The 14,640-nt window shown below is 39.8% G+C and overlaps 3 protein-coding genes across 3 annotated transcripts; 2 read left to right on the forward strand and 1 right to left on the reverse strand.

The window, feature by feature from the left end:
• Positions 1-5,259: 5,259 nt before the first annotated feature.
• Positions 5,260-5,643, forward strand: LOC138398750 (histone H2B type 1-A). Its single transcript, XM_069493238.1, has one exon. The coding sequence runs from the start codon at positions 5,260-5,262 to the stop codon at positions 5,641-5,643; it is 384 nt and encodes a 127-aa protein (XP_069349339.1).
• A 6,691-nt stretch (positions 5,644-12,334) lies between these two features.
• LOC138398833 (histone H2B type 1-A-like) lies at positions 12,335-12,718 on the reverse strand. Its single transcript, XM_069493284.1, has one exon. It carries the CDS (start codon positions 12,716-12,718, stop codon positions 12,335-12,337), a length of 384 nt encoding a protein of 127 aa, XP_069349385.1.
• Positions 12,719-13,041: 323 nt separating this feature from the next.
• Positions 13,042-13,434, forward strand: LOC138398884 (histone H2A type 1-H-like). The gene has a single exon (XM_069493340.1). The coding sequence runs from the start codon at positions 13,042-13,044 to the stop codon at positions 13,432-13,434; it is 393 nt and encodes a 130-aa protein (XP_069349441.1).
• The last annotated feature ends 1,206 nt before the right edge of the window (positions 13,435-14,640 follow it).

Raw genomic sequence — 14,640 nt, forward strand, 5'->3', positions numbered from 1 at the left:
ATTCCCCTAGTGTGTTCTGTCAGTTCTACCTTCAGACTTTTCCCACAATTATTTTTCGTTTCCTCTGGTCCCATCACAATCATCTGTCACCAGGGTAGGTACAATGATATTCACCTGGCCCCACTATTTTTTCTCTTTCAGTCCATCTCCACATAGCAGGCAGAATGTTTGAGACGTAAATATGATCATGTTACTTGCTGCTTTAAAAGTCTTCCAAAGCCTTCCCAGTGAATTTAGGATAAAATGGAGTGAATTCTTTTTGTATAAGGTGTTCCAAGACCTTATATCACCTGGACCACACCAGCCTCACTGACCTCTGCCCCACTACTCTCTCTCACTCACTAAATTCCAGCCAGTTCTGCCTTCTCCAAGAAGCTTATTTGCCATTCATATGTTCTTGGTGGTGCTAAAATGTCTTTTCATGAATTTTGTTCACTTTTTAATGAGATAATTTGGTTTTTTACAGTTGAACATTGAGAATTCTTTATATATTACAGATAAAGTCTTTTGTCATATGTGGTCTGCAAATATATATTGTAAAGTCTGTATCATGTACTTTTTATCTTCTTCACAAGGATTTTCACAGAACAACAATTTTTATTTTGATGAGGCTTACCTTTTTTTTTTTGGATTCTTTTGGTTTCATGTCTAACAACTTTTTGCCTCCATCTGGATCCAAAAGATTTTTCTTTTATACTTTTCTTCTAAAAGGTTTATAGTTTTACATTTTACATTTAAATCTCTGATCCATTGTGTCCCTTCATTCCTCAGGTCTTAAACTCTCGGGAAAGATTCTTACTAGCTAAGCTTGGGCAGCACTCCCAGTCTTTGAACCAATCATTTTGGCCCAGCGAGTACAGTTCCTTTATTGACTAAACCTGTGGGCAGAGTGGACTGCCGTGATTGACTGCTCCCATCATCCCAATCTTGTTGCAAACACCAAGCCATGAACCATTTGTGAAATAGGATACAAAAGGAAACAATAGACCAGGCCAGGCTCAGTGGCTCATACCTGTAATCCTAGCACTCTGGGAGGCCGAGGCAGGAGAGGCCAGAGGATCGTTTGAGCTCAGGAGTTCCAAACCAGTCTAAGCCCTGAGCAAGAGTGAGGCCCCGTCTCTATGAAAAATAGAAAAAAATTAGCCACATGTGGTGGTACCAGCCTGTAGTTACAGCTACTCAGGAGGCTGAGGCAGAAGGATCCTTGAACCCAAGAGTTAGAGGTTGCTGTGAACTAGGCTGACGCCCTGACACTCTAGCCCAGGCAACACTGTCCCAAACAAACAAACAAACAAAAAAAGGAATAATTTAGAATAATAATCTCAGAATCTTTCCACAATAGTATATTGTTTTCAAAAACTTTTGTTTTAGCTGTTGTTATGTGTGTATATTTCTGGGTATGATTTTGGTCATGCAATAAAAGATATATATATATATATTTTTTTTTTTTTTTTTTGAGACAGAGTCTTGCTCTGTTGCCTGGGCTAGAGTGCCATGGCATCAGCCTATCTGACAACAACCTCAAACTCCTGGGCTCAACCAATCCCCCTGCTTCAGCCTCCCGAATATCTGGAACTACAGGCATGCGCCATCATGCCCAGCTAATTTTTTTTTCCTACATCTTTTTAGTTGTCCAGCTAACTTCTTTCTATTTTTAGTAGGGGGGGGGGTCTCGCTCTGGCTCAGGCTGGTCTCGAACTCCTGACCTCGAACTATCCTCCCACTTTGACCTCCCAGAGTGCTAGGATTAGAGGTGTGAGCCATCGCCCCAGGCAAAAGGTATTTTTTAATGTTTGTTGCAATAAAAAAATTTGAAAATCTTTGAGCTGTGCTGCACAGAGTTTATGTATTTGAATTCTATCAATGGTGATGTTCTCAGCTTAGATGTTTGATCTTTTGCATAACAGACCATGTTAGAGCATAATTGCTCACTTAATCTCTCTGCTCTTCATTCACCCACTTTAGAGAGTAACCACCTGTACTTATTTCCCTTCTGGGCTTTAAGATCAAGCCTACGTGTCCTTGCTTATTCCCAGTTTCATCTGTCTTTAATCCCCTTATATGCTCCCCCTTTCCACAGTCTAATTACAGTGGAATATTGCCATTTCTTTTAATGAGTGTTTACTTTGACTTCCTGAATTCATAAATAAAAAACAGCCAATGCTCACTAAAAAAGTCCTATTTTATTTTACTTATTAAAATGCCTTCCCATGTAATACAACTTGCATGAACTGAGGATGATAAATTAACAACAGCATTTTGAAGCAGCTGCAATTATTACAGTGAATATAAGTGAGTTACTGAAATGGTATTTATTGAAACTTGACCACAGCTCTCTGAAAGCGTGGATGGCTCTGATGAAAACCGTTGATTTCCAATGCAATTATTTGCCAGTTAATTGTGGGGTGTTACCCTACAGATGTTACTTACACCTGATTTTATTTTCCTTCTACTAGAGCAGCAGAAATTTTTTAGTATCATTTTTAGATATTTGTCTAATGTTCTAGAATAATATTATATAATAGTAATAAGATGTCCTCTAACAAGACTAATGTTCCACTAAGAAACAAAAAATTATCCAACTAATCATATTAGCAAAGGCCTTTTAAGAATCTACTGAGTTTAACATAAGATTTATTCTTTCTTTAACTTTATATAGTGAATTAAGTTTGCCTTTTACTTAACATTCAAACATCCTTACATTCTTAGATGCATCCTTGTCATTGTTAATTTTTTAATGGGCTTCCAGAGTTGGTTGTTCATATTTAATGGAAGATTTGTGGATACTCATTTATAACTGAGCATGTGCTGTGTTTGGTAGCATCCTTTCCTCGTTAGAGTTTGTCATATTTCATAAAAAATACAAACAGAATTTTTTCATAATCTGGAATCATTTTATTGGCTGTAGATTTATGTTTTCCTTAAACGTCTAAGAGGAAGCCTGATATATGAGGATATTAGCTCATTGATAACCTCAATTTTTTTTCATTCTTCTTAGTCCTGCTTTCTAGGTTCAATTTCAGCAATTTGTATTTTTTCAGGAACTCTTACATTTCATCAGTATTCTCAAATATGTTAACATAGGTTTTCAAAAACTGTTTCCTTGTAACTTTAAAACAAAACAATTCGTAATTTTTTTTTTTTTCTAAGTGAAGTTCCCAGAGGGTTTAATAATTGTTTTCAAGAAATAGCTCTCATATTTATTCAGTTCTGTAGGTTTGGGCATAATTTTACAGACACAATCATTGTTAAGAAAATAATTTTTAACATGAATTTCAAAGGAAATTTTGTAGTTTGTTGTAACTGTGCAGATTTTTGTTTTGCATTGTGTTTAGAGAATTTTGGCAGTTTCATTTTTGTGCTGTAATTTTTGTAATTTGGCTGCTTCACTGTTTTTCAGTTGTTTCCATGGTGTTTACTAATACACAGTGCTAACAACAAAATATTTTGCCTCATTTTCAGTGGTTAGAATCCAGTGCCTAATATTCCTGAATAATTGATGATAAAAACGCAGCCTTGTCACATGACTGATTGTATTTCACCATGGAAAAGGCATTACACTTTGGTTTGAGATATAACCTACACTCCAAAATATAAACCTATTATTCATTTGTACTAAGGGCTTTCACATAAGGTAACAAATATTCATACATGCCTTTTATCTTTTGGTTTATTAACATGGCTGGGTTACAGATTTCAGTACGGGTAACCATCATAGAACTCTTGGAAGAAAATTCTTTGCTAGAAGGTACTTGAGAAAACGTGCAGCCTAGATCTGGTGTCCCCAACCCACCTTTGGCAGATGGGTATGGCTTTGCGTCCTCTTAGGGACTGGGCCACAAAGCTCCACTGGCACCCCCACCCCCACCCGCTCACTCCCTGTTCATGGAAAACTTGTCTTCCATGAAACTTAGGAACCCAGCCGCACAGCAGGTGAGCCCTGGGCGAGGGAGCTAAGCTTCCTCTGCATTTGCAGCTGCTCCCCATCACTGGTGTCACCACCTGAGCTCCACCTCCCCTCACCCCACCTCCGACAGTGGAAAAATTGTCTTCCATGAAACTGGTCTCCGGTGCCAAAAAGGTTGGAGACCGCTGGCCTAGATGTATGTTTAGATATGCTTGCTCCTCCTTGACTGATGTTCTGTAGGCATCGCTCTCCTAAGTTGTGCTGAAAGCTGCAAGTTTACAAATCTTTCTTTGCTTCTAATCCAGTCATTATTTAGTCTAACTCTACTCTCAGTAAAATACATGCCCCAAAGTGGAATTCTACATCTTCATATTCTCTTTCTCAGGAATTATGTAGGTTGTCACAATGTCTCAGTATAAATTTGTTCCTTTTCCCAGGGACGGCATTTCCCCTATCAGAAGCCTGCTCTGGTGGTTGCCCTACCTACCAAGAAGTAGATACTTTTGAAGAGTGCTGATTATTCAAGTTGTGGGCAATTAACTTTGTTCTTGCTGAATCATTAGTTATTGTTCTTGGTAAATCTTAGCTCTTTCTCAGAAATTTTGAGTGGCTATGAAGAGCCTTTGGTTTCAACTTTGGGTTTTTATGATTTTTCTTCCAGACGTTCAAGTCACTCTTGGAGTTTTATAATTTGTGAGGTTGTCTGTACTGGACTTTGTGATAGTGACTCTAAATCTTTTGGGCAGCAGCATGGCTTGGATACATGCTGGGCATGACACCACCCTAAGAGACAGTGACGCCACCCAACAGCTTGTTGAGCTCTTAATTGATGCGAACAGCTACTAGTGATGCGAGTTGATGGCCATATTCTTGTCGCGGGCTGCGTTGCCCACCAGCTCCAGGATCTGAGCGATCAGGTACTCAGCACTGCTGCCAAGTACCCTGGCGTGCCAGCACCCATGCCCTAGACATAGTTGCCCTTGCAGAGCAGACGGTGCACAGCCCACGGGACACTGCAGGCCAGCTCCGGATGAACCGGACTTAGCCCTAGCTCCTGCCTTTCCCTGACTTAACCCCCCAAAAAAGAAGCCATTATAACGGAAAAAAGGAACAGTTAAGGCGGGTGGCCGGATTCCTAGCCTGCGGGCAGAGGGTCGTTTATTATCTGATTGGCTGATAGCTGTGTGTCCAATCAGAGAACCTTACCGTTTTCACCTCATTTGCATACACTCCCCGCCCATTATCCAATCAGATGTTGGATGCCAATGACGTCATTTGAGAGTCGTGCCTATAAATACCACACTTCCCTCTCCCTTACTCGCCATTTCCTTGGTGACTTCACATTGAGTACTATGCCAGAGGTTGCTTCCAAGGGCGCTACTATTTCCAAAAAGGGCTTCAAGAAAGCCGCTACTAAAACTCAGAAGAAGGAGGGGAAGAAGCGCAAGAGATGCCGCAAAGAGAGCTATTCTATTTACATCTACAAGGTGTTGAAGCAGGTCCATCCGGACACTGGTATCTCTTCCAAGGCCATGAGCATCATGAATTCTTTCGTCAGTGACATCTTTGAGCGCATCGCTTGCGAGTCCTCTCGCCTGGCACATTACAACAAGCACTCGACCATCACCTCCCGGGAGATCCAGACGGCTGTGCGCCTGCTGCTGCCAGGAGAGCTGGCCAAGCACGCCGTGTCCGAGGGCACCAAGGCTGTCACCAAGTATACCAGCTCCAAGTGAAGTGATCCAGCCAGTAACTAGATGACCTTCCTGAAACAAAGGCTCTTTTAAGAGCCACTTACACGTACTAGCAGAGCTGTAAGCTGCCTTCTGTGCGTGTTTTCTATGTGAGTAGGCTTCACTGCCAAAGTCACTTGATTGAGCTACCAAGTATATTTGCTGCATTTGACAAGTTCACTTCTTACACACTATCATAGGAAAATAAGCAGAACAGGTAACTTGACCATCTTTAGTTCTAAACTTCACACTGACTGAACTCTCAAATAATTGATGCATGGCAGAAAAGGGAGTTCTCTGAAAGAAGCACGAGTAACCCCGGGGCCACATGGATGTCCTTTTTGTGAACAAGTGCGGTGGGAAACAAGACTTGCCTTTTTGTAGGACACCTCTTACTGCTTCAAACTTTATCACGTGACGGCAAAAAGAACTTGGAGCTGTGTGGACTCAGGGAAGACCTTAGGGAAGTCCACTGAACCTTAAGGCTCTTTTGTTTCCTTTTTACTTTGGCCAGGGTGTGTGAAACATTTCTTCCTACTGACCGAGCTAGCTGCCCCCACGGTGCTGGTGTTTGAGGCCCCAAAGCCCAGGGTTTCTTGGTCTGATCATGTCCTCTACACTTCACTGGAGTCTCTACTGTTATGTTGAAAACAGGTTGATATTTGGGGCGGGGGGCGGGGGGCGGGGGGCGGGCGGGAATCTTGCCATATCAATTCATATTGGAATACAACAGCCTGGCTAACCACAATTGACTTAGAGTAATTTTACCTGAACCTCCTCTTATTTTTGCATTACTTCTCTAAGTCATGGTAGGATGTTAAAAATGGTGTTTGGGTCCTGTTACTGGACTTGAATGCTCAAATGTTTCAAATTTGACCATAGGGTATACATCAAAATTGTATGCTGAGAGGATTTTGACTGCAAAATCCACCCCGTCATGACCAGCTGCACTCTTCTCCAAGAGCAGATAAGCATTAAAAATATATTATCAGTGATAACAGACATTGAAATAGATGATCTTAAAAAGAAGAGATCAAATTATGACTATTTCCTAGAAACCAATGGAATTGAGGCTGGAATTCTCAATTTGATTAATTTATATATATTCTTTTAAATTCTTGCCTCCCTTAAGATTTGGAGTGTACATGTATGCTTTCCTTACATTAAAAAAAAACTTTAGTAGCATTTGATAGAAAGTGTATAGTAAAAACCCACAGGAAAAGAAAATGTCCTCCAGTTCTATGCACAGTGAGACAGCCTCTGCAAAACTCCACAATGCCTTAGCTGGAAGTCCTCCAAGGAGCTGACAGATGAGACATCTGTGCCCACATTGTATGGGAGCGTGTCTCAGCTGCCATGATAAAACCCTGGGAGACAGTAGATATATGCACAGCCCCCAAATCCCTGTCAACTCTAGAGTTGAAAAGCAGTAGTTTTTTAGGCTAGTTCTTTCACTTGACAGCATATATTTAAGATTAACCCCATTTTGTTTTATAGATCAATTGCTCATTCCTTTTTATTGTTGAATAGTATTCTATTGTATGAATATACCACATTTTGTGTACCCATTCAGCTACTGAAGTGATCTTGGTTGCTTCTACTTTTTAGCCATTGTAAGTAAAGTTTTTATAAATATTCGTGTGCAAGGTTCTGTGTGGACATAAGTTTTCAAGTCAGCTGGGTAAATACTAAGATGATTGCTGGGTTATATGATAAGTGTATATTTAGCTTTATAAAAACTGCCAAACTGTTTCCCAAAGCAGCTGCAGCTTTCTGCATTCCCACAAGCAACAAATAAAGGTTCCTATTGTTCCACAGGCTTGCCAGCATTTGTTAGTGTCATATTTTGGATCTTAGTCATCCTGATAGATGTGTAGTAGGATCTCATTGTTTTTATTTACATTTCCCTAGAAACAAATGATGTTGAGCATCTTTTTATGCATATCTTTTTTTTTTGCATATCTTTTTGTTGAGATGTCTGTCTAGATCTTTTGCCCATTCTTTACTTGGGTTGTTTGTTTTCTCATTGTCAAATTTCAAGAATTTTTTAAAAATATGTTCCAGATACAAGTTCTTTATCAGACACATGATTGGCAAATATTTTGTCCCAGTCTGTGATCAGTCTTTTTAGTCTCTTAACAGTGTCTTTTACAGAGCGAAAGTTTTTAATGTCAAAAAATGTCCACTAGAAATATAATGTAAGCTAGAAATATCAGCCACTTATATAATGTTAAACCTTCCAGTAGCCACACTTAAAGTAGAAAAAAGAAACAAGTGAAGTTCATTTTGATCAAATAATGTGTTTAATCCATATAGCCAAATGTTATAATTTCAATATGCAATCAAGATAAAAATTAGTTTACCTTTTTTAAAAAATTAAGACTTCAAAATTCAGAGTACATTTTACACTTAAGTCATATCTCAGTTCACACTTGCAACATTTCAAGTGACTAGTAGTCACATATGGCTACTGACTACCATATTAGACAGTGTAGCTCTAAACTCTCTCTCTCTCTAGACACTCTGAACCACATCCTTTCCTCTAAATACCTATGGCAAATGACTCAAATTTATATCTGCAGTTCAAGGCTCTCCATAAACTTCAGACCAAAAAATTCAACTGCTTACTAAGCATCACAGTTCCCATGTTTCTCAGGCATCTCAAAATTCTCTCCACAGGGATTAGCAATCTATCCTGACAGAACTGTTGCTGAACTCATGTTCCCTATATCCATGGGAACCACCCCATTCACATGACTGTCCAAATCAGAAATGTGGTCATTTTTCTTTGACAGTCCCTCTGCTCAACCTCCACTTCAATCTGTCAGATACAGTGATTGTACCTCTTCCTACATATTTCTGTTGTCTGACTGCTTTTTACCATCTCCACTGCCACTGTTTTTGTCCAAGTACCCATCACCTCTCACCTGGATTGCAGTCGCTAGTTAGTCTCACTGCTCCTAATCTTGCCTCCCTCTCTCCACCCAACTGACAAAATAATTTTAGATGATAAAAATATTTTTATTTTCACTAATGTAATCTGAGAGACCAAAATAAATGCCCCTTTAATCAACTAAGATGGACCTTAAGATTAAGGAAACAAAAGTTACCTACCGCCAAGGGTTCAGGGCTTAGCTGGCATGGCACCTTTCTAATTTACTATGGCTACAAGAAAAACCACACCCTTGCTAAACTCCCTAACAGTGGGCGCTATCAGTCAAATTATCAGACCCTTCTTAACTCTGCATTACATCCCAGACCACTATAAATCTGGTTGGACACAAGACCGGCTTTACAAATACCCTTTTCTGATAAGCAACTGTACACCTCAAGCCAGTTTCAGCCAGTTTATTGAGACTGTGCACAAATTGTCTTTGCATCCTATAGTTCACCTTTTGACACAAAGGGCCAAATTCCACCTCATTTTAATGCTAAATCCTTGCCTCCAAGTGAACATGGGATGTACGTTATATATGTTTGTTTACCCACTGCACATGTGCTCGATCTCCTTCATAAATGTGTATAGATTTTCCCCAAAACCTGTTGAATATATATGACTCTGTTGTGTAATACAGACCCTGTGAGGCATACAATTCAACCTCCCTTCTCCTCTTCCAAGAGAGGGCACCTGTAGTCCACTCTAGAGACTGTCTGTTCCCAGTTTGCTCTCCTTTGTACTATTTAGCCATCCTGGTGGTCTTTTGGACAAAACTATTAACTGAAATTTTACGTTTTTTTCAATTATGAATATAGGCAATAGATCAGTCATAATAGCCATACCTGTAATTTTCTTGCCAATGAAAATCACAGCTATATTTCTAGCACTTAACCATAGTTACAGATATCTCAAAATATTTGTTCCTCAAAACTTCAAAATATTATTCTATTTTTTTATTGACAAATAAAAATTGTATATACTCTGTATAACATGTTTTGAAATACGTAAGCACTGTAGAATGGCTAAATTGATCTAGTTAGCATATGCATTTCACATACTTCTCATTTTTGTGGTGAGAACACTTAAAATCTACTCTTTTAGCATTCTCAAGAATACATTGTGGCTGGGCGCGGTGGCTCACGCCTGTAATCCTAGCACTCTGGGAGGCCGAGGTGGACGGATCGTTTGAGCTCAGGAGTTCGAGACCAGCCTGAGCAAGAGCGAGACCCCACCTCTACTAAAAATAGAAAGAAATTATATGGACAGCTAAAAATATATATAGAAAAAATTAGCCGGGCATGGTGGCGCATGCCTGTAGTCCCAGCTACTCGGGAGGCTGAGACAGGAGGATCGCTTGAGCTCAGGAGTTTGAGGTTGCTGTGAGCTAGGCTGACGCCACGGCACTCACTCTAGCCTGGGCAACAGGGTGAGACTCTGTCTCAAAAAAAAAAAAAAAAAAAAAAGAATACATTGTTACTAAGTATAGTCACAATGTTGTACAACAGAGCTCTTGAACTTATTCCTAACTGAAAATTTGTATCTTTTCACCAATCTCTCACCAAGCTTCCCCTACCCCCAGCCCTGGTAACCTACTCTCTACTACTGTGAGTTCAAATTTTTTAGATTCCACTTTGGCTTTCTGGGCCTGGCTTATTTCACTTAATGTAATGTCCTCCAGGTTCATCCACGTTGTTGTAAATGACAGGATTTCCTTTTTTAAAATTGAATAGTATTTTATTGTGTATATGTAGCACATTTTCTTTATCCATTCATCTGTTGATGGACTCTCAAGTTGTTCGTGAATAATGTGGCAATGCACATGAGAGTACAGATATCTTTGATATACTGATTTCATTTCTTTTTGGATATACACCCAGTAGTGGCATTGCTGGATCATATGATAGTTCTATTTTGAATTTTTTGAGGAACCTTTATACTGTTTTTCATAATGTATGTACTAAAATAGCATTTTAGATCGTATTATTAAAACCACAAATAAAAAAGGACAAATATTACTACATCCAACACTTTAAAAAATATTTTGAAAACTATTTCAATCTGGTATTGTTCCATTACAAAAATTTCTATCTTGTTGTATGCATTTACATTAATAAGATGCGTATAGGCTCAACTAGACTTCCAAAGAAATCCATAATACAATAAAAGTTTCAGATTTTGAAGATTTTCAGTTTAGGGATACTCAACCTGTATTGCAAATATGAAAAACCCATCAGAATCTACGAGAAAACTAGTATGAAAATAAGTCAATGAGATAGTAGCAGGATATAAAAAAGATGCACAGAAAGCAATCTTTCATATAAAACAAATGTTAGAGCATATGAATAGAGAATGCCTCACTTACAATAACAAAAACAAAATACCTACAACTACATTTAATATTGTTAAATGCTAAAATATATATATGAAGGCTGTTGATTGATCCACACCCAGCATGTGGTCTCAGTTCTGGAAAATGGACCTGAGAAGGAGGGAGTCCTCTAGGAAATGTTTCCTTGCTCTCAAGACCCAGGGGAATAGATTTGTCTCTTCCCTGCCCTTACTTTCTCCTACCTATATAAACACTGGGAACTGGGATCAGTATGAGAGTAAAGTCAGGGTGTGGAGACAGAGACAAGAAAACTGCAGGGCAGTGGAGCCAAGGCTCTGGTTGTCCTACTCACGGAAGATCTCTGTTTTTGAGTGTCCTTTTTAGTGGTATTACTTATCTCACCAGTTCAGCTGGTACTCCATTATTTGCAGACAAAATATATGGTACAAAAGCTATTTATAGAACAGGTTTGGTCTGAAAAGAAATGTTCTTTTCTAGCATTCCTAGTTGCCCTTTGCCCAAATAATCATGAATCCTTGGATAATCAGGGGAGCCTAATGAGAGTGGTCAAAAAATTGACAGGTATTTATTTGGGAGCTGCGTGATATCCGGTTTCCCAGGGTCTCAGGGCAGTTGGGAGCTTTGATTAGAGAACACACCCCAAAACAATATGGACACACAGATACCAAGTCACCTTGGAGGACCATCAGCTAAGACATGGAGGAGCTCCGCAGGGGCTGTCTCATGGACACAAAAATTTGAGGTAACTTTATTTTTACTGTGTATTTATCTTACCAAATTTGGTAAAGTTTCTTAATATATGCAAAGTCATCTGACAAAAATACCCAGTAGTAATTGGAAGATTGCAGGTAACCAAGTTTCCGGAAATAATTTGATCCGTCAAAGTGGCTTAATTCAAAATGCTATCATTGAATATTCTTGGCTTTTTATCTGCTACAGTAATACAGCCTATGACCACTTTCAATAACCTTACAAAAAAAGTTCTACTAAAATTTGTAAAAAAACAAAAGTAAACCGCGCTTGCCACTTCATTGAGGTTGGCCGGATTGCAGGTTTCCACATGATCTTCACGTTTCAGTCAACATGCTGTGAACACAAACCTAAAGATCTGTTAAGCTACGGGTTGATCTAAGGCCAGAAAACCCATGGTTTTGGGCTCCAAATCCCAGCAACCTGCCAAAAAGCCTGGTGCACAAGCAGCGGCCTTCATCCTCCTTGAAGCCTAACTTCCCGGATATTTAACCTTTACTACATTAAAAGACAGTATATACCCAAATAACTGAACCGGTCAGATAATATTTAGCCTGCTAATACCAACAGGTTCCTTAGTAAGCTCACAGCTCTCTTCTGTTTTAGTTAGTGGCTCTGAAAAGAGCCTTTGGGTCATAGAAGCTTGCTTAGCAATTTTACTTGGAGCTCGTGTATTTTGTAACGGCCTTAGTGCCCTCAGAGACAGCGTGCTTGGCCAGCTCGCCAGGCAGCAGTAGGCGCACGGCTGTCTGAATCTCCCTGGAAGTGATAGTCGAGCGCTTGTTATAATGAGCCAAGCGCGACGCCTCCGCAGCAATTCGCTCAAAGATGTCAGAAACGAATGAATTCATGATACTCATGGCCTTTGAAGAAATACCAGTATCTGGATGGACCTGCTTCAACACTTTGTAGATATAAATAGAATAGCTCTCTTTGCGGGATCTTTTGCGCTTTTTCCCTTCCTTTTTCTGTGTTTTCGTAACCGCTTTTTTAGAACCTTTCTTGGAAATAATAGCGCTCTTTGAAGACAGCTCCGGCATGGTTAGCGTACAGCTTTACAGCATTAACGGCTCTTTTAGAGTTACAGTGCTACAGCTCCAACTTGCGCCAAACAAGCAACAGCTTCTGAGGTTAGAAACTGCGGCATTTATAGGCATGGCCCTTACACGCCCTGTTGAAAACCCAGTATCTGATTGGATAATGGGTGGTGGCGTGTATGCAAATTAGGTGTTTTCAGTGAGGCTTTTTGATTGGATAGACTGCCAGCAGCCAATCAGATAGCAAATACAACGGCTGCCAGGCTATAAATAGACCCAGTCTCTACCCCAATGGCTGCATTTTCTTGTTTTTACTACTACTCAACATGTCTGGACGTGGGAAGCAGTGGGGTAAGGCACTCACCAAGACTAAATCTCGGTCATCTAGAGCAGGTCTAAAGTTCCCTGTAGGTCGAATCCATCGCCTGCTTCGAAAGGGCAACTATGCTGAGCGGATTGGGGGTGGCGCACCTGTGTATCTGGCGGCGGTGCTGGAATACTTGACCGCTGAGATATTAGAGCTGGCAGGTAATGCTTCCCGCGACAACAAAAAGACCCGCATCATCCCGCGCCATTTACAGTTGGCCATCCGCAATGACGAGGAGCTCAACAAGTTGTTGGGCAGCGTCACCATCGCGCAGGGCGGCGTCTTGCCCAACATCCAGGCGGTGCTACTACCCAAGAAGACTGAGAGTCACCACAAGGTCCGGAGCAAGTAATTTCCCCAGGCGGCCTGTATTAGTGACTTAAACGTCTGGAGGGGAAGCCCACAAAAAAGGCTCTTTTCAGAGCCACCCACCACTTCAAAGAAGAGCTGTACTTACTCGATTCTCCAGGAATAGCCTGCCGAAAAAATCTGCCGTAATTCTCGAGAGGATCTTTTGTCCTAAGAAAGTAAATCAACGCTGTTAGCTTAAAACTTTCGAGCAATTGAGAAGGCCAAAAAACCCGTAGACTTAGGCCTGCCAGGAATGACCTGCTCTCATACCTAATTTATGTAGGAAACCTCTTAGTGAACACGTTTCTGGAGAACCTTAGGGGTGAGTTTCCATTACTCCAATGTGACAACATTTGCAGTTTGAAGTATTATGATGAGGGTAATCCTATTTTAGAGATTATGTTTAAATGGGTTAAGGAATTAGGTACGGGATTAGATTACAACAAGCAGGGGAAGGTATGATTTTACAGCTTCCGATTTAACTTTGGGGGGGGGGCGGATCCTACAGTGTATCAGCCAGTCTAAGGAGGTTGTGTGAAGTGTCTTCCAGAAAATAATTTCCTTCCAAGTATAGTAGCATCTTGAAATCTTTAGATATGGCATATAAGTAAAAATTTAACAAGTTCTTAAAGTGTAGTAAAGGAGCATATATGAAAATTTGATATCTGTGGTTTCACATTTTATTGAATAAATTGTTTCTTAAAAGACAGAACAAGGTATTTCAAGAAGCAGCCTTTTACCATGTATGATGGTAAGACACTAGTGTCAGTCTCAGGGGCAGGAATGTGACAAGAAGACTTCAATTATTTGAAATTCAGGAATTTTGGACAATAAAATGTTGATATGTTTGTACCATAAACAGTGAGAGAAATTGAAAAGCAAATTACCAGTTAGGTTGTCAAAAATGAAATTAAAAATTACTGTACAATATTCAACAGATTACCTTACCTCTAGAAAGAAAATCCATTGCTAGAGATGAGATCTACATGTAATAAAACATGAAGAAGCAGGTAAGAAAATGCATGAAGTCTTATACACTACATCATATGTTGAATAACAACAATCGAGTTACACAAGGGTCAGTTATCCCTTGAATTAATCTACGTAAATACTGAATGAGACATGTAATTAGGGAGGGCAAAAGGCAAGGAGGATTTTTGAAAACTGACAAAATTGCAAAGATATATCAAGCAAAACTGGATATTTA

Source organism: Eulemur rufifrons, chromosome 18 (assembly GCF_041146395.1).
Source record: "Eulemur rufifrons isolate Redbay chromosome 18, OSU_ERuf_1, whole genome shotgun sequence".
NCBI classification, from domain to species: domain Eukaryota; kingdom Metazoa; phylum Chordata; class Mammalia; order Primates; family Lemuridae; genus Eulemur; species Eulemur rufifrons.